The 24,924-nt window shown below is 35.7% G+C and overlaps 1 protein-coding gene across 1 annotated transcript in view; it reads left to right on the top strand.

Annotated features, from left to right (window-relative positions):
• IBTK (inhibitor of Bruton tyrosine kinase) overlaps positions 1–22,705 on the top strand; it is a 79,278-nt gene extending 56,573 nt beyond the window's left edge. The window contains exons 25-29 of the mRNA XM_050788110.1: positions 497–640; positions 11,195–11,344; positions 19,564–19,635; positions 20,487–20,619; positions 21,419–22,705. Coding sequence (XP_050644067.1) covers positions 497–640; positions 11,195–11,344; positions 19,564–19,635; positions 20,487–20,619; positions 21,419–21,550 — 631 coding nt within the window. The 3' untranslated portion in view covers positions 21,551–22,705. The remainder of the gene's footprint in view (positions 1–496; positions 641–11,194; positions 11,345–19,563; positions 19,636–20,486; positions 20,620–21,418) is intronic.
• The last annotated feature ends 2,219 nt before the right edge of the window (positions 22,706–24,924 follow it).

The following is a 24,924-nucleotide window of genomic DNA, read 5'->3' as shown; positions in this document are numbered from 1 at the left end:
TCCTATTATTTTTCTGCATTTGATGTTATAGTTAATTATACATCCTTTTCTGGTCAATTTAGCCTCCATAATATTATTTCTTAAGTATGTGCTGAAGATAGAGTTGAGCTGATAGTCCAGCTCTTGTAGAATACAGTATTACATCCCAGAAACTTGACTCTAAAATAATAATTGTGGACTATTGGCTACAAAAGCCAAAGAGTTAAGGCTTGTCATGCAAGTTCTTGAAGTTTGTAATATGTTGGAGGGCTCATATGTAGCTATTACTTGATCATTGTTAGTATAAACTGATATTTTCATTGTTGAAACTTGTGAGCATTTTGATCCAATAATGGCAAAATAACATCAAATAAATAGAAAACATTATTATTACCAGTAACCTTTATTAAGCAGAAATTAATGTTAATTGATTTAATTTCTAGCAAAATCATTTCTCATGGAATTAAACTTTGTCAGAAGAAACCACTGAAACTAATTGTTTTAATTTAATTTCTAGCAAAACAGCTTCTCATGGAGTTAAACTTTCTCAGAAGCAACGAAAAATGATTGCATTGACTACCAAGGAAAACAATTCAGGAATGAATAGCATGGAAACAGTTTTATCTACTCCTTTGAAAGCCCCCAAACCAGTGAATGCATGGTATGCTCCTATTTTTATTAAAATTAATATAGATCTGTGCATTTGCTTTTAAGGTAGTACTTGACTTTTGAGTTCCTTCCTACTTCTAGTGTTTCTAAAGTCTTTTCAAATATTTCATCTCCCCTTCTGTTTTCAAGTTAAAAATTGAAACTTGGGAAGCAAACACTTTTTTTGTTGTGTTTATTTTCTTTTAATTTGGGGTGTTTTGGCGTACACATCATGATGACGTACATCATCATACACTTCAAAATGTGGATATATTTTTCATATATAGATGTAATTTCTTCTTGATATTCTAATTAGATTTTCTTGCTAAAGTGATTTAAAATTTAATTTTTTAAATTTTTATAAGAAATTAAATATATCAGACACATATAAAAAGAAAACTTTATTTATACTACACTAATTTTTTTGTCCTTCTGCATGCTGCATAAATATCTTTACATGATTATAATCATAGCTTGTTATTTTTCACTTTGTAAAACAGTGCTTCTTACTTAATGTTGTGTTTACATTTTCTCCATTGGAATTTACACATAGTGGCAGCATTGGAATAGTCTCCAAAGAGGTCAGATATAATTTTGAGATGTGTAAAATAGGTTGTACTCCAGCTTCCCTTCCATCCTTCCTTTTCTTTGTAACTTAAAATATCTGGAAACCAGTACTGGAGAAGTACATGGAGAATGTGAAGCCTTATGAAGAAATAAGTAGAACTCTCTTTCTCTCACAAGAATTGGGGAGGATCTTGGCAACTACCCATGGTTTAGGGGAATCCCTTCAATGTTTCTAAGGCCACATTATTCTGTTTGTAAGAAGGAATATTTTTCTCAATTAAAATGTTAATTATTTTGAAGAAAGTAGCAAATAATTTTATTCTAAGTGTTACCAGTGGAACTAAATCAGTGCCTGTTATGGTTACTAGTAAGTCCAAAGCATGGTTACTGAAAAAGTAAAATAAGAGGTAAGAATACCCAAGGAAAAGAGAAAAGAGTGCAAAACTGGAGAGGATGAGCTTAGCAGAATTTTAAAATTTATCAGTATTTTTTAAGCCCCTTCTAAATGTAAGGAACTGTGCTAGTTTCTGTTGATAAGGCAATGAACAAGACAGATTTGACCATTACCCTTGTAGGGTTTATGATTTGACTGCTACAACACTGAGATGTACTTTCTTTGAACAAAAGTATGGAAAATCCAAAAAGGGGGAAAAGTTATTGGAACCACTGTCATGTACTAAATTGCAGTTTGAGAGAATTAACTAAGCTCATGATGAAGCCTTGGACTTGGTAATATAGCTATAACCATGCCATCAATCACTTTCCTTAAGCAAAAAGTGAATGAGTGAAAATTGTTTCACTTATTTTTTTGGAGGCATATTCTTTAGAGTCCTGTGTTCTTCTGAGATCTGAACTGGGTCTTTTCCAGGCTTGCTGAATATCTGTCATCTTGAGATTTTCTTTAACTGTTGTCTTGAAGATCTTCCCTTCTCTCCAGTGTTTGATCCCCAGTTTTCTTGATCTTGTGGCTTTGTATTTCTTGATACACTCCTTGTTTTGATGAATCACAACCCAGTAGGTTTCTGATAAAGAATGGATAGGACATATATTTTTGGAGCTCGCATATTCATGAAAATGTTTTTATTCTAGCCTTCATTCTTCTTGACTGATAGATGGGAACGAGATTCTAAATTGGAAATCATTTGGAGAACTTATTCAATGCCATTTAATTCCTAAATCTTCTTATGTTACCTCCTGTTTTCTTCTCCACTTTTTTTTTTCTCTGAAAGTTTATAGGGTCTTTTCTTTATCTCTAATGTTCTGATATTTTACAGTAATATAATGTAGGTCTTTTTTGATACATGCTGGATAATTGGGCTTTTTGAATTGGCAACAGCATGTCTTTAAGTTCTAGGGAAATCTTATGTAATGTTATATTACTTTGATACTTTTTCTCCTCACTGTTTTCTCTACAAATCACATTAGTCAGATATTGGTCCTCCTAGGCCTCTCTAAATTTCTTACTTTTTCTTTTTTTTTTTTTTTTTGAGATGGAGTCTCACTCTGTTGTTAGGTTTGAGTGCAGTGGTGGGATCTCAGTTCACTGCAACCTCTGCCTCCCAGGTTCAAGTGATTCTTCTGCCTCAGCCTCCTGAATAGCTGGGATTACAGGTGCCTACCATCATACCCGACTGATTTTTATATTTTCAGTAGAAACATGGTTTCACCATGTTGGCCAGCCTGGTCTCGACCTCAAGTGATCTGCCTGCCTCAGCCTTCCAAAGTGCTGGAATTACAGGTGTGAGCCACCACACTTTTTCTTTTCTATTGTCCACATATATGCCTTCCAATTCTACTTTCTGGAATATTTGCCTGACTTTTGTCAACCATTAAAATCTTTATCAAGAGGTTTTTTTGGTTGGTTTGTTGATGATATCTTTTTCTATAGTATTCTGTTTAATATTCTAATGTTGAAGATCTCTGCACTCTGTAGACATTTTCAGTCTTCAGTATATACCCAACAGAAACATACACACATATGTACCACAAAACATGTATAAGAATGTTCATAATTTATTATTTGTAATAGCCCAAAATGAAAACAACCTAGATGTCTATCAGCAGTCAATGGATAAATTATTTTTATAGTAGAATACTACAGAGTAATGACAAAGAATAAATCATGACTAAATACAACAGTGTGGATGAATCTTACCAATATGATATTGAACAAAAGAAACCACTCAACCGAAAAAAAAAAAAGAAAGCTAAGATTGATTTACACTCTTGTTTTATTCATTCTACCTTATATATATTTTATTTTATTTCATTTTGTCAATTGATTGATTGATTGATTTCTCTTAAGTTCTGATTGGAAGCTCTGTGTGCCTGTGTGCTACAAGTAGACTGATAGATGTGATTATAGGGTAACGTATCAGTTTCCTTAGGGACCCCCGAATCTCCCCATATGTTGATTATCTCCATATCTTTTCTCCTTGGTCTCTTTAGTCTGTCAGTTTTTCTAAAGAGCAGCCTTTTAATTTTTTTTTGCTGGTAAGGTGTACATTTGGTTGCTAGCATTCTGGAAACATATCTCAGTGTAGGGAGGTTAGAGCTGGGACTGAGCTTGTCACCATTTGTAATAGGTTTTCACATTTAGTATATAGACTTTGTACACAACAGTTCACTCCCGCCGTCTTCTATTACTAGTGACTTTGAATCAAATTTTCCTTCTGCCAGAGTAGAGGAGATGTAGTCATGTGACCATACAGCAATAGGGAGTACATCTGGCACTCTGAGCCCCTCCTTAAATAAACTGAAACAATTTTCACACTTTCATCCTCATGTCAACTTCAGGATTCGATACATACTCTGTCTCCAGTATATGCCCCTTTCCAGAGTTCTCAGCTTCCCTCCTTACCATCACCCACCTGATGACTGTTAGTTTTTCTTTTTGTCCACTCAGTGACATCAGTTTTATCATTCTATCTCTTTTGCTATCCTTCAAAAATGTGTTGCTTTTTAGACTGCCATTGTCCTAATAGTTTATTATTTTTGCCCTTGTGGGTTTATACCTTTCTGATTACTTTGCTGTACACTTTAGGATTTCAGAGGAAGGTATTCAAGTGGTCATTTATCTGAAACTTCTGACTAATTTTCAAACATAGGAAAAATTTTTCCTTGGTAATTATTAGCAACATGAGCTTAGAGTGCCACATTGAAGGGACTATCTATCCAAATTTTAAAAGGAGTCTATTATGGCATATTAAGGAGAATTCTAGGAAGATGGGAGGAAAGATGCCATAAATTTTGACCCAAAACATAGGGTATTTTTCTTTGAAAAGAATTTGATAATTATCTGGGTGGGCATGATGGCTCACGACTATAATCCGAGCACTTTGGGAGGCCGAGGCAGGCAGATCACCTGAGGTCAGGAGTTTGAGAACAGCCTGGCCAACATGGAAAAACCCCGTTTCTACTAAAAATACAAAAATTAGCTGGGCGTGGTGGTGGGCGCCTGTAATCCCAGCTACTTGGGAGGCTGAGACAGGAGAATCACTTGAACCCAGGAGGTGGAGGTTGCAGTGAGTTGAGATCATGCCACCATACTTCAGCCTGGGCAACAGAGCAAGACTCCTTCTCAAAAAAAAAAACAAAAACAGAATTTGATAATTATCAAATAAAAGTGATATTTGTTATACATTTATTTTATGAAAACGTGATTGGAAAACTTAAGTACAAACATGAGTAATGAGTTTTATGTATCTTAGGACACCAAGAAAATTTAAACTGACCAATTATAGATAATTATAGATGTTATAGGTATTCTGAATTATTATCATCAAGGTGAGAGGTGTCTGAATTGTCTACAATTAGTAGTTTATGCTCTTTTTATGGCTTCTTAAGACTATACAGGCATACTTTGGAGATACTGCAGGTTTGGTTCCAGACTACCTCAATAAAGCAAACATCGCAATAAAACAAGTCACAAGAAATTTTTGGTTTCCTGGTGCCTATAAAAGTAATGTTTATACTATACTGTAGTTTGCTAAGTGTGCAATAGCGTAATATCTACAAAAAAAACTTTAATGTAAAAATATTTTATTGCTAAAAAATGCTAATGGTCATCTGAACCTTCAGTGAATCATGTTTTTATAGTGGAGGATCTTGCCTTGATGTTGATGACTGCTGAGTGATCAGGGTGGTGCTTTCGTCACTAAGCTTAATCGTTTCTAGCTTTTGATTTAAAGTGAGAGACGTGACTTTTTCTTTCTCTTGAACACACAGAGGCCACTGTAGGGTTATTAGTTGGTCTAATGTCAATATTGTTGTTTCTTAGGAAATAGGGAGGCCTAAGGAGGAGAGAGAGAGAGATGGGAGAACTGCCAATTGGTGTAACAGTCAGAAAACAAACATTTATCAATGACGCTTGCCACCTTGTGTGGATGTGGTTCATGGTGCTCCAAAACAATTATAATAGTAACATCAAAGATCACCATAGATACGATAATAATGAAAAAGTTTGAAATACCAGGAGAATTACCAAAATGTGACACAGAGACACAAAGTGAGCATGTATTGTTAGAAAAATGGCAGGATATACTTGTTCCATGCAAGGTAGCCACAAACCTTCCTGTTTAGAAACACAGTTAACTATGAAGCACAGCAAAGCACAGCAAAGCAAAACACTTCAGTATAAATTGAAATTATTATTATTAAATTGTTGAATAATTTTCTTTCTTGAATTCTTACGAGACTACAAAGTATTTATTTTTTTATTTTTTATTGCATTTTAAGTTCTAGGGTACATGTGCACAATGTTCAGGTTTGTTACATATGTATACATGTGCCATGTTGGTGTGCTGTACCCATTAACTTGTCATTTACATTAGGTATATCTCCTAATGCTATCCCTTACCCCCGCCCCACAGCAGGCCCCGGTGTGTAATGTTCACCTTCCTGTGTACAAGTGATCTCATTGTTCAATTCACACCTATGAGTGAGAACATGTGGTGTTTGGTTTTCTGTTCTTGCAATAGTTTGCTGAGAATGATGGTTTCCAGCCTTATCCATGTCCCTACAAAGGACATTAACTCATCCTTTTTTATGGCTGCATAGTATTCCATGGTGTATATGTGCCACATTTTCTTAATCCAGTCTGTCATTGATGGACATTTGGGTGGGTTCCAAGTCTTTGCTATTGTGAATAGTGCCGCAGTAAACATACGTGTGCATGTGTCTTTATGGCAGCATGATTTATACTCCTTTGGGTATATATCCAGTAATGGGATGGCTGGGTCAAATGGTATTTCTAGTTCTAGATCCTTGAGGAATCGCCAAACTGTCTTGCACAATGGTTGAACTAGTTTACAGTCCCACCAACAGTGTAAAAGTGTTCCTATTTGTCCACATCCTCTCCAGCACCTGTTAGAAAATTCTGGACTTTTTAACGATCACCATTCTAACTGGTGTGAGATGGTATCTCATTGTGGTTTAACTGGTTCAGCATACACAAATCAATAAACATAATCCAGCATATAAACAGAACCAAAGACAAAAACCACATGATTATCTCAATAGATGCAGAAAAGGCCTTTGACAAAATTCAACAGCCCTTCATGCTAAAAACTCTCAATAAATTCGGTATAGATGCAACATATCTCAAAATAATAAGAGCTATTTATGACAAACCCACAGCCAATATCATACTGAATGGGCAAAAACTAGAAGCATTCCCTTTGAAAACTGGCACAAGACAGGGATGCCCTCTCTCACCACTCCTATTCAACATAGTGTTGGAAGTTCTGGTTAGGGCAATCAGGCAGGAGAAAGAAATAAAGGGTATTCAATTAGGAAAAGAAGAAGTCAAATTGTCCCTGTTTGTAGATGACAAGATTGTATATTTAGAAAACACCATTGTCTCAGCCCAAAGTCTCCTTAAGCTGATAAGCAACTTCAGCAAAGTCTCAGGATACAAAAATCAATGTGCAAAAATCACAAGCGTTCCTATACACCAGTAACAGACAAACAGAGAGCCAAATCATGAATGAACTTCCATTCACAATTGCTTCAAAGAGAATAAAATACCTAGGAATCCAACTTACAAGGGATGTGAAGGACCTCTTCAAGGAGAACTACAAACCACTGCTCAGTGAAATAAAAGAGGACACAAACAAATGGAAGAACATTCCATGCTCATGGATAGGAAGAATCAATATTGTGAAAATGGCCATACTGCCCAAGGTAATTTATAGATTCAGTGCCATCCCCATCAAGCTACCAATGACTTTCTCCACAGAATTGGAAAAGACTACAAAGTATTTTAACCTGAACTCTAGATATAACATTAATCATTGAGTGAATATAATGTGATATAATTTTTCATGTCATTTTAAAATTATGAGATAACCACATAATTCAGCATATCACTTGATTTTTAATCAGATACACATAGAATGTAAATACTTGTAAATATATGCTTGAAGTAAAAATGGAATAGATTGTTTTCCTGAGGACATATCTCGTATGCATTGGTTTAAAAAAAAAATTGGAACTTTCTTTTGTTTTTGAGACAGGATCTCATTCTGTTGCCCAAGCTGGAGTGCAGTGGTACAATCTTGGCTCACTGCATCCTTCACTTCCTAGGCTGAAGCAATCCTTCCACCTCAGCCTCCTTTGTAGCTGGGATCACAGGTGTGCATCACCATGCTCAGCTAATTTTTTATTTGTTGTAGAGATGGGTCTTCCTGTGTATCCCTGGCTGGTCTTGAACTCCTGGGCTCAGCAGTCCTCTTGTCTCCACCTCCGAAAGTGATGGGAATACAGGCGTGAGCCACTGTTCCTGGCTGAAGTTAACTTTTAATCAGATTTACAGATTGTTATTTACAGAATATATTCATGACTATGGTGATTTATCTTTTTTTTTTTTTTTTTTTTTTCCTGAGACGGAGTTTTGCTCTGTCGTCCAGGCTGCAGTGCTGTGGCACAATCTTGGCTCACTGCAGCCTCCGCCTCCTGGGTTCAAGCACTTCTCCTGCCTCAGCTTCCCAAGTAGCTGGGATTACAGGCGCACACCACCATGCCCAGCTAATTTTGTATTTTTGGTAGAGATGGGGTTTCACCATGTTGGACAGGCTAGTCTCAAACTCCTGACCTCGTGATCCATCCACCTGGGCCTCCCAAAGTGCTGAGATTACAGGTGTGAGCCACCGTGCCCAGCCAATTTAACTGTTTTTAAAATCCTTCTTAAAGGTACATCATTACCTGAAGTATCATCTAATGAGATTTTACTTCTTCAAAAGATTTTTAAAAATATGTTTATGTTAATATTAAGGTTAATGTGCAATTCATTAGCAAATCACAAATTAGCACTCTAAATGTACTTGTGGTTGTGGTAGGATTTTCACTAGTTTGTTCATGCATTCATTCACCTAGTCTGTACAAATTCCCAGTGTATATAGTTGTACTCCTGCTGCTGGCAGTTAGGTGTGGCAATGGAAAGTATTAGAGATAACTGGGTTTTTGCATTAGATTGAAGTTCCAACCAGGCAAATTTTAAATTTAATGTGAAAACACTAAGTATGTATGGGATTTGGCTACTTCTCAAAATTAAATGTTTTACTTGGAGAAATAATAGAACATTTCTCATCAGTCATCTTCAGTGGAAGAATACATGGTCTTTGTGGCCTGGCTTGATGTTTGAAAGTAAATTCTTTCAAATTCCATTTAGAGCTAACACATGCAATATAAAACAATTTCAATTATTTAACGTTTTAAAGCTAAAAATATTATTTAGAGTAAAATTACAGGACTTCTTTAGCTGAGGAACAAAATTCTGGTTAATTTTTATTTAGGTTCAAATGTCTAAAATGCTTCTCCATAAATTTTCTGTGGCTGTAAAGGTAGAAAATAGCTGGAGCTTGTGAGTTAGGAAGGTAAAATTGTGGGAAATCAGACACTCTTTCAAATTATGGCATAGTCGGTGGAAAGAACAATAGAACATATTTGAAGAAATCTGTTTGTCAATCTTTATGCCAGTATCACACGGTCTTAGTTCATTTTGTGCTGCTGTAACAGAGCGGGTAATTTATAATGAACAGATATTTATTGGCTCACAGTTCTAGAGGCTGGGATGTCCAATATAAAGCTGCTGGCATCTGGCGGAAGCCTTGTTGCTACTTCATAGCATAGTGGAAGGCATATGCCAGCAGGGTGAGAGAGCACAAAAAGGGTTGACCACTCTCCGTGATAATGGCATTAGTCGGTTTGTGAGGCACCCTCATAACTTAAACACCTCTTAAAGGTGTCATCTCACAATACAAGCACCGTGACATTTACATTTCAACATGAGTTTTTGGAGGAAATACATTCAGGCCTAGCATATACTATCCTGATTACCGTAATTGGTTTTGTCTTCTTCCAACTTTGTATTTTTTTTTAAAGAATGCTTTGGCTAATCTGGGATTTTTTTATTCTCATATAAATTTTGGAATCAGTTTGTCAATTTTTGCAGTTAAAAAACCTGGTGAGATTAATTCAATTTTTAAAATAGCTACAGTCTATATAGATTTTCTGTTATTTTCAGTAATTTGGTTTTTTAAAAATGGTATTTGTCTATTCCATGTAAATTGTCAAATTTATTTGTGTTAAGTTGTTTATAACATTTCTATCTTTTTTTTTTTCTGTTTTGTTTTTCATTTTTTGAGACAGAGTCTTGCTCTATCACCCAGCCTGGAATGCAGTGGCTCAGTCTCAGTTCACTGCAACCTCTGCCTCCCAGTTCAAACGATTCTCATGCCTCAGCCTCCTGAGTAGCTGGGATTACAGGTGTGCGCCACCATGCCCAGCTAATTTTTGTAGAGACAGAGTTTCACCATTTGGCCAGGCTGGTCTCAAACTCCTGGGCTCGAGCGATCCACCTGCCTTGGCCTCCCAAAGTGTTGGGATTACAGGTGTGAGCCACTGTACCCGGCTCTATAACATTTCTTTATTACCCTTTTAATTTCTGTAATTATTTATTGCTTCCTAACAGATTATGCTTGAACAACATCTTAAAACAACCAACATTTATTATCATAATTCCTTTGGGTCAGGAATCTCAGCTGAGTGCCTCTGACTCAGGATTTTCCACAGTGCTTCAGTCAAGGTTTGGCCAGGGCTATAGTCATTTCAAGGCATGACTTGAAGAGGACCTACTTTCAAGATTACTCACATAGATATAGAATTCTGGATTGACATTCTTTACCTCTTTCATCATATTAAAGATTCCCTTCCATCGTCTTTTGGGCTTCATTGTTTCAAATAACAAGCTACTCATTTTCATTCTGTGTTGCGTTTCTCTGGCTGCTTTCAAGATTTTCTATTTAGCTTTGGACATTTCAGCTGTTTATTATGTGCCTAAGTATGGTTTTCTTTGTTTTATCTTTTTTCGGGTTTCCCAAAATTCTAGAGTCTTTAAATTTATATCTTCTACCAAATTTGGGGAAATTTTGGCCATTGTTTCTTTTTCTCTGCCATATCTCTCTTCTTTATTTCTGGGACTTCAGTTACACATATGGCAGACCTTTTGATTTTATCTTATAATTCATTATGGGATAATTTTCTTCAACTTCTCTTTTTTGTTTTTCAGATTCAAAAATTTCTTTTGGTTTATCTTCAAGTTTACCAACTCTTCAATCTATACAGTGAATTTTAAAAAATATATTAAAAATTCTTGAATTTTCGTTTTGTTCTTTTTTTAATAGCTTCTTTTGCTGAGCTTACCTATTTTTAATGAACTTTTGTTGTCATTATCTGATGCATAATTATAATATCTATTTTAATATTATTGCTGATTTTAACATCTAAGTTATCTCTAGACTTGGTCTTCATTGATTGCTTTTTCTTATGGAATAGTTTTGGATATTTCACAATTGGCATCAAGAATCCAACATCACACTGAAAACTGTAATTGTATATTGTAAAATTTTTAGTATACATTCTCTTATTGTTCTCTTATGACTTCCAGCAATGCCCTTTTACAAAATGGATGTTTTAACATGATCTTTGCTTTCTTTTGCAGGGCATCTTCTCTACATTCAGTTTCATCCAAGTCATTCCGGGATTTCTTACTAGAAGAAAAAAAGTCTGTTACTAGCCATAGTTCAGGCGATCATGTCAAAAAAGTTTCTTTTAAAGGAATTGAAAATTCTCAGGCACCAAAAATTGTCAGGTAATAAAACATACTTAAAACTAATACAGTTTCTACCTTAAAATAGTCTGTGGTGGTTTTATGTTCTGAAATAATATTTAAAACTTTATGAGGCAGATTTTTTTGTACACTCTTTTACATTCAGAATTAAAATTAGCATGTGTAAATTCCTTCCCTACTTAAAAAATAGGTGGGAACTGAACAATGAGATCACTTGGACTCGGGAAGGGGAACATCACACACCGGGGCCTATCATGGGGAGGGCGGAGGGATTGCATTGGGAGTTATACCTGATGTAAATGACGAGTTGATGGGTGCTGACGAGTTGATGGGTGCAGCACACCAACATGGCACAAGTATACATATGTAACAAACCTGCACGTTATGCACATGTACCCTAGAACTTAAAGTATAATAATAATAAATAAATTAAAAAAAAAATTTGAAACAGTTATTGAGATATAATTGACTTAAAATCAATTGCATCTATTTAAAGTACACATTCTGTAGTTTCAGCATATATATACACCTATGACACCACTACAACATTCAAAATAGTGAACATAAGCATCATTTTCAGATGTTTTGTCATGACCCTTTGTAATCCCTTCCTCTCTTCCTTCTGTTTCCCCCTCCCAAGCAGCTACTAATCTGCCAATACAGACTGGCTTGTACATTTTAGAGGTTTATATCAGCAGGGTCGTGCAGTATGTACCCGTAGTAAAAAGTCTTCTTTTACTCAGCATAATTATTTTGAGATTTATTCATGCTGTTATGGGTATCCATTGATTCTGTTTCATCGCTGAATAGTATTTCATTGTAGGGGCATACCACATACAATGTGTTTATCTGTGCATCTGTTGATGAACCTTTGGGTATTTGCAATTTTTTCTCTAACTATTTTTTAATTTTAATTTTCATGAAAGTAGAGATGGGGCTCTCATTATCTTGCCCAGGCTGGTCTCGAACTTCTGGCCTCAAGCAGTTCTCCCACCTCAGCCTTCCAAAGTGCTAGGATTACAGGCATGAGCTGCCACACCTGGCCTAGCTATTTTTAATACTGCTTTAGAAAGTCCAATGTATTTTAAAGAAAAAAGTTTCATATTTTAAATGCCTACATGAAACATCAAAATCTATAATTTAAAAGCAGTATTTTCAGTGAGCTGTGATCGAACCACTGCACTCCAGCATGGGTGACAGAGTGAGACCTGGTCTCAAACAAACAAAACAAAATAAGTAAGGTATGTTATGTCCAATTCAAGTGCATCAAACAGATAATATAAACTTTTCTGACTGAAGCACGGAATGGAGACTGGGGAGTTATACTAGTTTAATGTCACTTTACCTGCCCTAAGGAACTATCAGAGTCTTCTGACAACAGTGTTTGGAAACTCCTGATTTAGATTAAATGTTTAGGCGTATTTTCACTGTTAGTATTGTGACTGTCTTCTTTTTTACAGATATTTACTTTTAGGAGGAAAGTTCTTGAGCCTTAAAAGATCTGAAGTCATCTCCCTAACTTGTCTAATACTTCTAGCATTAAAATACTATTTTAAAATAAAAATCTTAGGCTGAGTTTGGTGGCTTAATGCCTGTAATCCTAGCACTTTGGGAGGCCGAGGTGGGCAGATCACTTCAGTCCAGGAGTTTGAGACCAGCCTAGCAACATGATGAAACCCTGTCTCTACAAAAAATAGCAAGAAAAATAAATTAGCTCGGCTTGGTGGCATGTGCCCATAGTCCCATCTATTCAGGAGGCTGGGTTGGGAGGATTGCTTGAGCCTGGGAGGTAAAGGCTGCAGTTAGCCTTGATTGTGCCACTGCACTCCAGCCTGAGCAACAGAGGGAGACCCCATCTCAAAAACAAACAAACAAAACAAAACAAAACAAAACCTTAAATGGAATACTAACACATGAAGCAGATTAAATCTTTTTGCATATTAATTTATACAATTATAATTATGATAGGCTTATAAATATAAAGCTAGGTACATAGTCTTCAAATTGGCTATCAAACATTTATTGATTATGAACTTTGTATCAGACATTATGCTAAGCACTAGAGTTACAGTGGTGAACAAATTAGCCCCTGCCTATATAGAACTATGCTCCTTTCTTGTTTTGCCATAGAAAAGTTCTCTCTCTTATCTTAGGCCAATACCTGTGCTTTTATCTTAATGCTTCCCACTTCAGAAGCCTGAAAACTATTAATTATCCCTTTCCTTTCTTGTGTAAGATTCAACCTTTTCCTTTTAACTAGATTTTTCCCCTCTGGTTTTGAATGTGCTCAGATCTCTCATGTGGTCTGGGCACACTTTCTTCTATCAGTTGTCCTGTCATTACCAATTCTCCATCTCCTTCACAGCCAGATTTCTCAAAAGAGTTGTCACCTCCCACTCAGTCCGTAATTCATTCTGTCTCCCAGCCCCATTACTAATATCTCTTGCCCGTATGTATCATCTGGGCTTTAGACTTAATTATCTCTTACTGACCCTACCATTCTATCTGCATGTTCAGAAACACCGCAAACTTCACGTCCAAAACGAAACTTAATGTTTTCCTTATACCCCTCTCATAAAACCAAAATTAAACAAAAATATGGAAAAACATAGCATAGCCTATTCTTTCGGAATTTTCTTCCTCAGTAAATAGGAAGAATTTGTGTCTTTGGCACTTCCATTTTCTTCACAAGTATTCAGTCTACTGTTAGAGCATTCCAGTTTTATCTCTTAAATATTTCTCAAATCCATATACTAAATTTTATCTCCAGTGCTATCACCTCTGATTCAGTTTACTGTGATACTTCACCCGGGCCACCAGAGTTGCCCTACTGACTGGTCTTGCCTTTCTTTCCTCCAATATATTAAGCCAGTGTGTTCTTTTTTAAAATTTGGAGTTTACTGCTTTTAAGAAAAAAGCTATAGCATTCTTAATATGGCCTTCAAGGCCTACATAGTCTGGCTCCTGCCTACTGTCTTTAACTTGATTTTGTAACCTGATCTCTGTGTTCTAGTCATCTTGGCCTTCTCTTAGTTCTCAAATGCACTTTCCGTCTTTCTACCTCCTTACCCTTTGACAGACTGACTCTGACTCTTCTTTCAATATCTATTCAGTTATATTCTTTGGAGAAGTCTGACTTACTGGGGCAGTTTACTGTCGTATGTTCTCATGGCACTTTTTTATTGTACGTTTATTAGTGTGATTCTTTAATATTTGTCTAAGTATTTTCATGTCTGTATGTTTAATTATATGTTCAATGAGAGCAAGGAGGTTTGTCATTGCTCATCATTTTACTACCAGTGTTCAGACTGGCTCCTGGCATGTAGTAGGTGCTCCGTGAGTCTGGTGAATGACTGAATGAGTAAATTAATTAAAATTGTTACCCTGTTTGAAGTAACATTTGTTTCTAATGTAGTGATTTGTATTGCATGTCTTAGATATATCAATTTAAAGGTATGAAAATAAAGATAATTTTTGTATTTTTATATTTTAAATATTAATATTCATTGAAACTTTAAAAAAATGTCTTTAGATATATAACGATTTGTCATGGAACTTAAAATATGGATCTGCGGTTTCATAGTTGATCACTAGAGTGTGCTATAACATCAGGGCTCTTTATAAGTGTGCCCTGTTATACTGTTTTGGAAGTTTGACTTAATGGAGTTTATGACAGTATGACATATCCATAGCTTCAGTATTTTTGGTATGGGAGTTAATGTTTTAAATAACTGTGGCTATCACTGATAGTGATTCTGAGAAAGAAAACATATAGCTTTGAGTTTCAGGGTTTTTTTCTATCATAGAAAACATAATAAGTATGCTTTTTTAAAAAGGAAATATAAAACATTACAGACAAACTAAAATATTCATTAATTTGCAAATTATGGGCTACCTGGTACTGGCCTCTGTTGGGTATATATAAAAGTAAAATGCATAGGCGCAGCCTTTCATGTGTCTGAAACCTAGTTGATAAATATTAATGTACATACATGGACGTTAAATGACAGAATAAGAATGAAATTACGATACAAGGTCCAGGCGCTGTAGCTCACGCCTGTAATCTCAGCACTTTGGGAGGCCGAGGCGGGTGGATCACCTGAGGTCGGGAGTTCAAGACCAGCCTGACCAACATGGAGAAACCCCATCTCTACTAAAAATACAAAATTAGCCAGGCCTGGGGTGGCACATGCCTGTAATCCCAGCTACTTGGGAGGCTGAGGCAGGAAAATTGCTCGAACCCAGGAGTCAGAGGCGGAGGTTGCGGTGACCCGAGATTGCGCCATTGCACTCCAGCCTGGGCAACAAGAGCGAAACTCCATCTCAAAATAATAATAATAATAATAAAAAAAAGCCAGGCATAGTGGTGCATGTCTGTAATTCCAGCTACTAGGGAGGCTGAGGCAGGAGAATTGCTTGAACTGGGAGGTGGAAGTTGCAGTGAGCCAGGATCATGCCACCATACTCCAGCCTGAGCAACAGAGTGAGACTCTGTCTCCAAAAATAACAGCAGCAACAAAAAAAAAAAAAAAAGAAAAAAAAATTTACGATACAATATAGAAGTATTAAAGAGATTACAAAATGATGAAGTACCAAATGAGTGGTTCTGAGAAGGAAAACCGAGCATGGGCTGGTGTCAGGAAGACTTCATTGCAGAAGAGCTTGAGCTGTGTTAGTTCATAAGCACTTTTTATATTCATTTCTAAATATTATTATATTTATAAGCATGTGAATAATATTAGAAAAAAAGAGATCACTTAATTCTTGATCCCTTTCATTGTCATAAGCTTTTGAATACAGGATGGGATTTTTAAAAGAAGAAGTAAGAGAAGATGGGGCAGTATAAACAGGAAATCGTAGGAGTTAAGAAGATAGGAATGCTTATGGTCCTTTGGGGAGTTAGGGTGCCAGGGGTTGGGGACTCATCTCAGGAAATTCCACAAATTATACATTCTTGTTTAAGTTGTAGAAAATTTAGTTTTTTCCAAGATTAGGGCAAGAATGACCATGTTATTTGAGGGTGTTAACATCTAAAAGTGAGCAATTTGTACAATTTGTATTTGTTTATTGTTGCTTAGGTATTCTTTTTCATTTCATGTGCTTTTATTTCCTATTTTCCTTTCACTGAAATGTCCCCTTACGTAATTCTGGAAAGAAAATGTAAGCTGTGTTTCTTTTTTTTTTTCTCGAGACGGAGTCTTGCTCTTGTCGCCCAGGCTAGAGTGCAAGGGTGTGATCTCTACTCACTGCAACCTCTGCCTCCAGGTTCAAGTGATTCTCCTGCCTCAGCCACCCCAGTAGCTACAACTACAGGCGCCTGCCACCGCGCCCGGCTGATGTTTGTATTTTTAATAGAGATAGGGTTTCGCCATGTTGGTCAGACTAGTCTCGAACTCCTGACCTCAGGTGATCTGCCCACCTCAGCCTCCCAAAGTGCTGGGATTACAGGTGTGAGCCACTGCACCCAGCTGAGCTTGTTTCTAATTAGTGAGAAAAACTACTTGTAAGGCAAAAATTATTCTATGATTATATCAGCTCTAATCTTATATAAAAATCTTTCTAATTAAGCTAGTACAATTTTTTTTAAGGCCAACTGAGCAAAGAATAATTTAGTTCCTTTAAAGTGTAAATGTGACAATATTAATGTTTTTTGGTTTGAACAAAAATCTTTTTTTTTTGAGACGGAGTTTTGTTCTTGTTGCCCAGGCTGGAGTGCAATGGCGTGATCTCGGCTCACCGCGACCTCTGCCTTCTGGGTTCAAGCGATTCTCCTGCCTCCGCTTCCTGAGTAGCTGGGATTACAGGCATGCGCCACCAAGCCCAGCTAATTTTGTATTTTTAGTAGAGATGGAGTTTCTCCATGTTGGTCAGGCTGGTCTCAAACTCCCTACCCCAGGTGATCCTCCTGCCTTGGCCTCCCAAAGTGCTGGGATTACAGGCGTGAGCCACCGCGCCCGGCCTGAACAAAAATCTTTTAAGGAAAATGTCAGTTAACCTTTTTATGTTGCTGTTTATTTTCAGAAGGCTAAATTTTATACAGATTGTCTCTTGAGATATCTACTTTTATGTTGCGAAAACTCAATAATGCTATATTTATTATTTGAAAGTGTAGAATGTTTTTGATATTTGTTTAATCATAGCTCTATTTTATTTGACAAATTTGGTTCATTTTAAGACATTTAAGACACACTACACGTTGTTTGGATAAATTTGTAATTAATGAAATTATCCACTGAAAAATCAGTGGAAAAAGTTATGGAATTGTAGTCTTAGGAAACATATTTGAGATTCAGTATAACATTATACAGCTCTTTCTGAATCTTTCTGTATCTCAGTTTCATCATATGGAAATGAGAGTAGTAATACCATGCAGGTTTACTACAGGGCTTATATCAGTTTGTAATTCAGTAGCTATATCTCTAAGAAAAGTTATCAGTAATTTAAAGCAATAAAGAACCTAAAAACCTCTGCTTTTCATTATTGTATACTAAAAAAATCCTTTGAATTTCTGTTTCAGTCATTAATTTTCTAATTAATTTTTCATAAACAAGTATTTCCAAGTATTCTGCTGGACACTGAGATACAAAGATGAATGAAGCAGTCCTGCTCCTCAAGAGACTAGTCTAGCAATTAAGGTTGACATGTAAACGATAATAACAGTGTGTGATGCTTTATCATAATGATTGAAGTTTTGTAGGAGGAGAGAGAAAATGACATTTGAGCCAACAGTATAACAATGAGAAGACATTTGAAGTGGAATGTATTCCAGAATAAGGGGGATAGTAGAAATAAAGGCGGCTGTGTGATCATGGAAAATACACTGTACTCTAAATCAAAAAGACCAGATTTTTGTTATCTCTCTGCTACTTATCTAATTTGTGAATCAGACAAATTATTTAATATTCTTTGAGTTTGTTTTTTCATCTCTATAATGGGTTAATATATGCTTTCTTCACAGGGTATTGCAAAGATTAAATGGGATAATACACATGAAGTACTTAGGCTCTTAGTAAATTTGTTTGCCCACACATCAGGGCTTAACATTTTAGCTTTCAGTGCATTTTGTACTCTGGCCCTACTGTTTCTTTTAAACTTTATTTCTCTTTAAGTTTCTTCCTTGCCCTGAATTCAGACATTCTTTGCTTATTGAAGAGAACAGCCTGCCTTTACTTAAAGCACTGAAATCTTTTATAGGTCTATGTATTTGTACAACCAAAATTCTTTTTAATTGTCCCTCTCCTCAGCTTTAATGTCATTTCCTCAGTGAAGCCATCAGTGTATACCATCTTCCATATTTTAGTTTTTCTCCTGTGCATCCATAGTACTGTATACATTGTTTTATCATTGTTTAAGTATATTTTTAAATCTTTCCCATCAGAATTTTTTGAGGGGAGAAGATTGGGTTTTAATCAGCTTGATTTTCAGCACCTACGATAATCCTGACATGCTCAATAAATGTGTGTAAATGAGTCATGAAGTCAATATTTTAGGTCCTGTTAATTTACTCTCTGACTTTGTGTTGTTAAACCTGTCTAGTCCTCAGTTTGCTCATTGCTGAAAGAGAGCATTGGAGTGATCTAGATAATCTCTAGATCTAATTTCTAACTGTAAAATTCCACAATTAGCTCGTCTGCATTATACCTTTTTAAGTTTTTCTCCTTACTGGAATGCTTCTTATTGCTTTCATCATATACCTCTTTTTTATTATCTTCTCAAGTTCATTCTTCTCCATGAGGCCCTCTCAAATGATTAAATATTGTGATTTGTATAGTTCTTATAGCCAGTATAACTCAATTTGTTATACTGTCTTAAATTCTGTTCTATTATTTTATATGTCATTTTGTATGTTGTTTCCTCAACTGGCTTGTGAATTCTTAGAAGGTAAAGATCATATTTTGTATTTCTGTCCTATCTGTAATTCTTTGCTCATAAAGTATATTAGTTCCTCACAAAATTTGGCTGTTAATTATCTGATTTAGAGATTATTGGTTTATCTGGTATATATATAATATTATTAGAAATAGGCTATTTATTACAATATCTTTATGATATTTTATACAGAAGGTTTTATAAATATAGATTATTTTGTTTACTTATAATTTTAAAGGTAAGCTTGACTGCACTTATTTAATTTGCCTCTGGAGTCGGGAGTTTACAGTTTTTCCTCTGTATATATTAATAAGCAGTTTGACTAATATTACTAGAAGCTTTAATCTTTAATTTTGGCATTTGTTTTGCAGATGCTCTACCCATGGTGCCCCAGGACCAGAAGGCAACCATATTTCAGATTTACCACTTCTAGACAGTCCCAAGTAAGGTTAATTGATAAGTTATGGGCCTCCAAAGCTAAGTTGCTGCTTAGCATTGAAAACATTAAGGCCGAGTGCAGTGGCTCACACCTATAATCCCAGCACTTTAGGAGACTGAGGCGGGTGGATCATCTGAGGTCAGGAGTTCAAGACCAGCCTGGCCAACATGGTGAAACCCTGTCTCTACTAAAAATACAAAACTTAGCTGGGCATGGTGGCGCACGCCTGTGATCCCAGCTACTCATGAGGCTAGGGCAGGAGAATCGCTTGAACCTGGGAGGCAGAGGTTGCAGTGAGCCAAGATCATGCCATTGCACTCCAGCCTGGGTGACACAGTGAGACTCCGTCTCAAAAAAAAAAAAAAAAAAAAAGAGAATAAGAGAATGTTAAGAAATTGGGAATAGTATGGTGTTGAGTAGAATGTATTACTTGAATCCTCTCTGTACTGTAGTTGGAGTTACCTTTCTGTTCAGTTATGTTGTTTCTGCTCCCTCCCCATTTCCTGGTACTTTTCAAAATCTTCTCTCTAACACTGGTCCAAATAAAACGTTAGTTCTCCTGTTTTTCTGTTTCTCACCTCATCATTCTGTAATCTTTGTGAAAGCTTCCAGGTTCGCTCATTGTAGGTCACTGGAAAAAATTGTAGCATTGCTAAAGAGTATTTCAGAGAAAATTTTGCAGGCAAAAATTTAGGAAGATGAGTGAAACTCATTCTGTAATCTGCGAAAGCTTCCAGGTTCGCTCATTGTAGATCACTGGAAAAAATTGTAGCATTGCTAAAGAGTATTTCAGAGAAAATTTTGCGTGCAAGAATTTAGGAAGATGAGTGAAACTCATTATTATTATTCTTTCAGTCCCTGGCTATCTTCTTCAGTGACTGCTCCATCCATGGTAGCCCCAGTCACTTTTGCATCTATTGTAGAAGAAGAACTACAACAGGAAGCAGCTCTTATTAGAAGTCGAGAAAAACCCTTGGCTCTGATTCAGGTAAATAACACACTTAGTAGGGTTTAATTTAGAGAACAACTATATTTCCTACTTAGGTTTTAAGAAAATCATGTTTGTTTGCTTTGAAAAGGTGCCTGTATCTATGAAATTAAAATGTAAATGCCAGGTAAAATTGAACTGAGGCATCTAGCAGTGTATGTATTAGTTGTAGATATTCAGGACAATTAATTTATGACTAATAAATTATGATAAAGCTTATATTTTTGTTTTGGTGATACTTTGGATTATTTGTTTTTAAAAATGACCAGTAGAGAATTTGGCAGTATTCTCTAGTGCTACACTTGGCTTCTGTATCAGTAAGAATTCTGAGATTGTAAGCAACAGAAGCCTACTCTGGCTAACTTAAGGAAAACATAATTTATTTGAGGGCTATTAAGATTCCATAGACTTAGCTGAAAGACCAGACAGCCAGGCTTGGAAACAGAAAAGACCCATAGTAGCACTGGAAAGCTCAGAAGCAAGATTTAGACGACTTGTACGATAGCAGAAAGTATCTCACAGAATAAAGCTATTGGAATGAATGAATTTCAGCAATCATTTTCAGTTTCTTTTTCCTTCTGCTCAAGATTCAAATTCAAGAGCCCATGAGTATCTCATGATTCTACCTCAGGCCCCAAGCTTTCTCCTTGCCACAGAGATAGCAGGATACTTGATTTAATTTCACTGTATTGTATCCATGGAAAGTGGTAGTACCTCAAAAGGAAATTGGAAGGCAAATACATCCTGCTTAGTTTATAATTAAAAGAGTAAAAAGTCTTCTTTCCCTTCTTCCTTTCAGATTGAGGAGCATGCCATACAAGATTTATTGGTTTTCTATGAGGCATTTGGCAACCCTGAAGAGTTTGTCATTGTTGAAAGGACACCACAGGGACCACTGGCAGTACCTATGTGGAATAAGCATGGATGCTAGTTCACCGTGGAGTTGAGATGCATTTTTCATAATTATGAGTTTGTTCATATAAAGAAAAGCTGTGGAAAAGAGTCTTAGAGATTTTATAATATCATTCTAAATAGATTAAGAAAGGATATAATTTCTTTACTGCAGTTAAATCATATAATGTTTGTATGATTAAAAATAAATTTCTGAGAATTGTGATTTTAGTAACTTTATATAAAATGTGTGAGACAAAAACTTATTAAGGTTAAGTAGAATTGTTTCTTCTGAATAATCTAACAAAGGAAAATATAAGTGATTGAATCATAAGATATAAGGGGAGTGAAGTATTAAAAATAACTTTTTTGTTTGAGAACTTGAGAATTTAGAAGATTTTGCCAAGTATGTGTTGTTGCTTGACTTTTTAAGTATGGCATTGATGAATTTAAAGTAGGAGCATCAGTTATTACTTCTGATTCATTAATGGCCAGAATTTTGTGTTTGGTCTAATAGTTGTGTCAACATTCTTGTTGCTTTTTAAAAATCAGGCTATGCCTGTGGTCCATGTCTATTCAAAGCTTGACCTGCACAAATGCCGTATTTCTGTTTGGACCACATATTCTCCATTTTGCATTAAGCAGTAGAGTACAGTGGAAAGGGAATAAGAATACTGATTATTCTGGAAAAAAAAAAAAGATTTGGAATCATTGTGGATTATTTTTAGTGGGATGGAGGATCTTAAAAACACCTAGTTGTGAGAGAATCAATTTCTGAAAGTATTAAAATTTCTGAAAATAAATGCTTAATTACACATACAGGAATTAAACAGTTTGGAAGAGGGTTGGACTGTCATTACCTTTATAATACTGTATAATCAGAAGTTCTCTGAACCTCAGTTATACATCTAGACATAAAAATTGTTTTCTTTATAGGATGTTGTTTGGTTTGTTTCTGAGTGTTTAAATTTTTGAAAAACAAATGTTAAATTTGTGCTTCAGTACCTAGATAAATTGGAAAGGTTAATGTTCTAGTTTCTGGAAGATAAGTCTGGAAGACACATAAGCAATTCACTGCTATAATTTAGTTGATGTAAAATGGCAGAAACTGACTCAACATTTCAGGTTTAGCTCTACCCAAAAGCAGCAGACATGTAAGCAGATGTGCAATAAAAAATGATCTTGATCCATTTCACTAATGTGTGCTTCACATTTTTTACCATATTGACATTTATTATGGAAAGAGTTAATATTTTTTCTGATGTGCTACACTAATAGCCAGTACATGGTTAAGTTGATGCTGCATTTATTCTAAGACAGATTTAAAAAGGCAGTTTTCTAAATATGATGTTGTGAATTTTTATGTGTGTTTGAGTAAATTGAGAAATGAATTTTATAAATGTTTTATCGTTGTTGCTGTAAAGAAGCCTTTGAAGTAATTGATTTCATTTGAAACTTTGATTCTGCTGTATATATTGACATCTTTAATATTTACAGATGCTATAAAGTGATGATTTTCTTGCTGTCTTCCATGCTGCCTGGGAAGCAGTCTTGGGGGTCTTTGTTGGATGGGGTGTGAAAGAGGGGCATGAACTGAACCGAGTCTGTGAGGCTTTAGGCCGTTACAAACCACAGCCAGAGCAGTTGCACTTCATGGTCTGTATTATGTAGTGAGGTATTATATATAATTTTATTGGGAAAAAAGGAGTCCTTTTGCTAGTAAAGTTAAAGAGAAACACTGCCATAAACTGTATTTCTTCATAAATAATTCCATGAAGGTAGCTGTATGACACATTGCTGTCAAAAAGCCCAGGAAAGTGATAGGGGTTTTCTTTCTCCCCTAACAAAACAACATTATTCTGCTACGGTATTCATCTCTAATTCCATAACCTCAAAAATACTTGATAGAATTGAAGAAATACTGGAAATGACAAATTTAAAAGATCAGTGGGATAGAGAGATCTTTAAGATTTATGGAAACACTTACAGAACTTTTTTTTTTTTTTTTTTTTTTTTTTTTGTCTTGAGGCACAATCTCACTCCATCACTCAGACTGGAGTGCAGTGGCACAATTTTGGCTGACTGCAACCTTCGCCTCCTGGCAGAACTGTTCAGCCTGAAAAAGTGATGGTTCCGTAGGACATTGGGATAAGGGCATGTCAGAGGCAGAATATGCTTAAAATTTGCAAAATGAAGAAGACTGCAAAGTCAAATTTGTTGACAAGATATTGAGATTCAGGACTCTTTTTCAGGTCCTAAAGAGATGGTTTTTAAAATAAATTTAAGAAAACTTGGCTTTATATAGGAGCAATATCCAGTCATTTGAGAAAGTTATTGCTAGTTATGTCTGGGTTGATTCCCTATAGCTGTTTTGGAGGCCGGGGTGTATATATTTGTTCATGATAAGGTGTAAGTAGCTCTTTCATATAATTTTAGATCTGAAGCCTTATTGATTCATTTTATGTGTATTCTCTTCATTTTATAAATTGAAGAAAGCTGACCAGGCGTGGTGCTCATGCCTATAATTATAGCACTTTGGGAGACCAACACTGGTGGATCACTTGAGACCAGGAGTTCAAGACCAGGCTGACCAACATGGTGAAACACCATCTTTACTAAAAATACAAAAATTAGCAGAATGTGGTAGTGGGCACCTGTAATCCCAGCTACTTGGGAGGCTGAGGTGGGAGGATCACCTGAGTCTGGAAGACGGAGGTTGCAGTGAACGAACATCATGCCACTGTGCTCCAGCCTGGGTGACAGAGTGAGACCCCATCTCAAAAAAAAAAAAAAAAAAAAAAAAAAAAAAAAAAAAAAAAAAAAAAAAAAAATACTGTACGTGTAGTGGTGGAGCCAAACTAGACCTAATGTTTCTCCCAAATATGCTTCAAGCTTTGCTCATGCAGATCTCTACCTAAATTTTTCTTTCTCTTCAGATAAAATTCTACCTATCCATAATTAAGGCAATCAAAATTCTCTTTACTTTATAGTTTTTCTGGTTTCCCTCCATATACCCTCAAACATAAAGTAACATAAAAATAGTAGCATACATGGATCACCTATGTTCTCATTTCCTTGTAACCGTATACCTTTTAGGGTACTTGTCATATTCTGCCATTACTTTTGTTTTTCTATTGATCTGGTCTTTATTACTAAATTACTTGTACTTTGAGGACATAGACTAGGCATTTTTTTTCTTTCTTGTATATGCGTATGTTTAAATCTTTTAAAATCTTGAACCATAACATAAAGAGATAAGTGCACAAGACAAAAATATTTAGCTAAGTAATTTACCAGTAAGTCAAGAAGTGGACCATGACAGCACTTCAGAAAGAGGTCCTGGATTTGATTTGCTAACATTTCAACGAAGACTTGCATCTGTATTCATGAGGGATATTGGTCTGTGGTTTTCTT

The sequence above is a fragment of the Macaca thibetana genome, chromosome 4 (genome assembly GCF_024542745.1).
Source record: "Macaca thibetana thibetana isolate TM-01 chromosome 4, ASM2454274v1, whole genome shotgun sequence".
Lineage (NCBI taxonomy): Eukaryota > Metazoa > Chordata > Mammalia > Primates > Cercopithecidae > Macaca > Macaca thibetana.
Note: the sequence above shows the minus strand (reverse complement) of the source record. Positions and strands in the feature narration are given on the sequence as shown.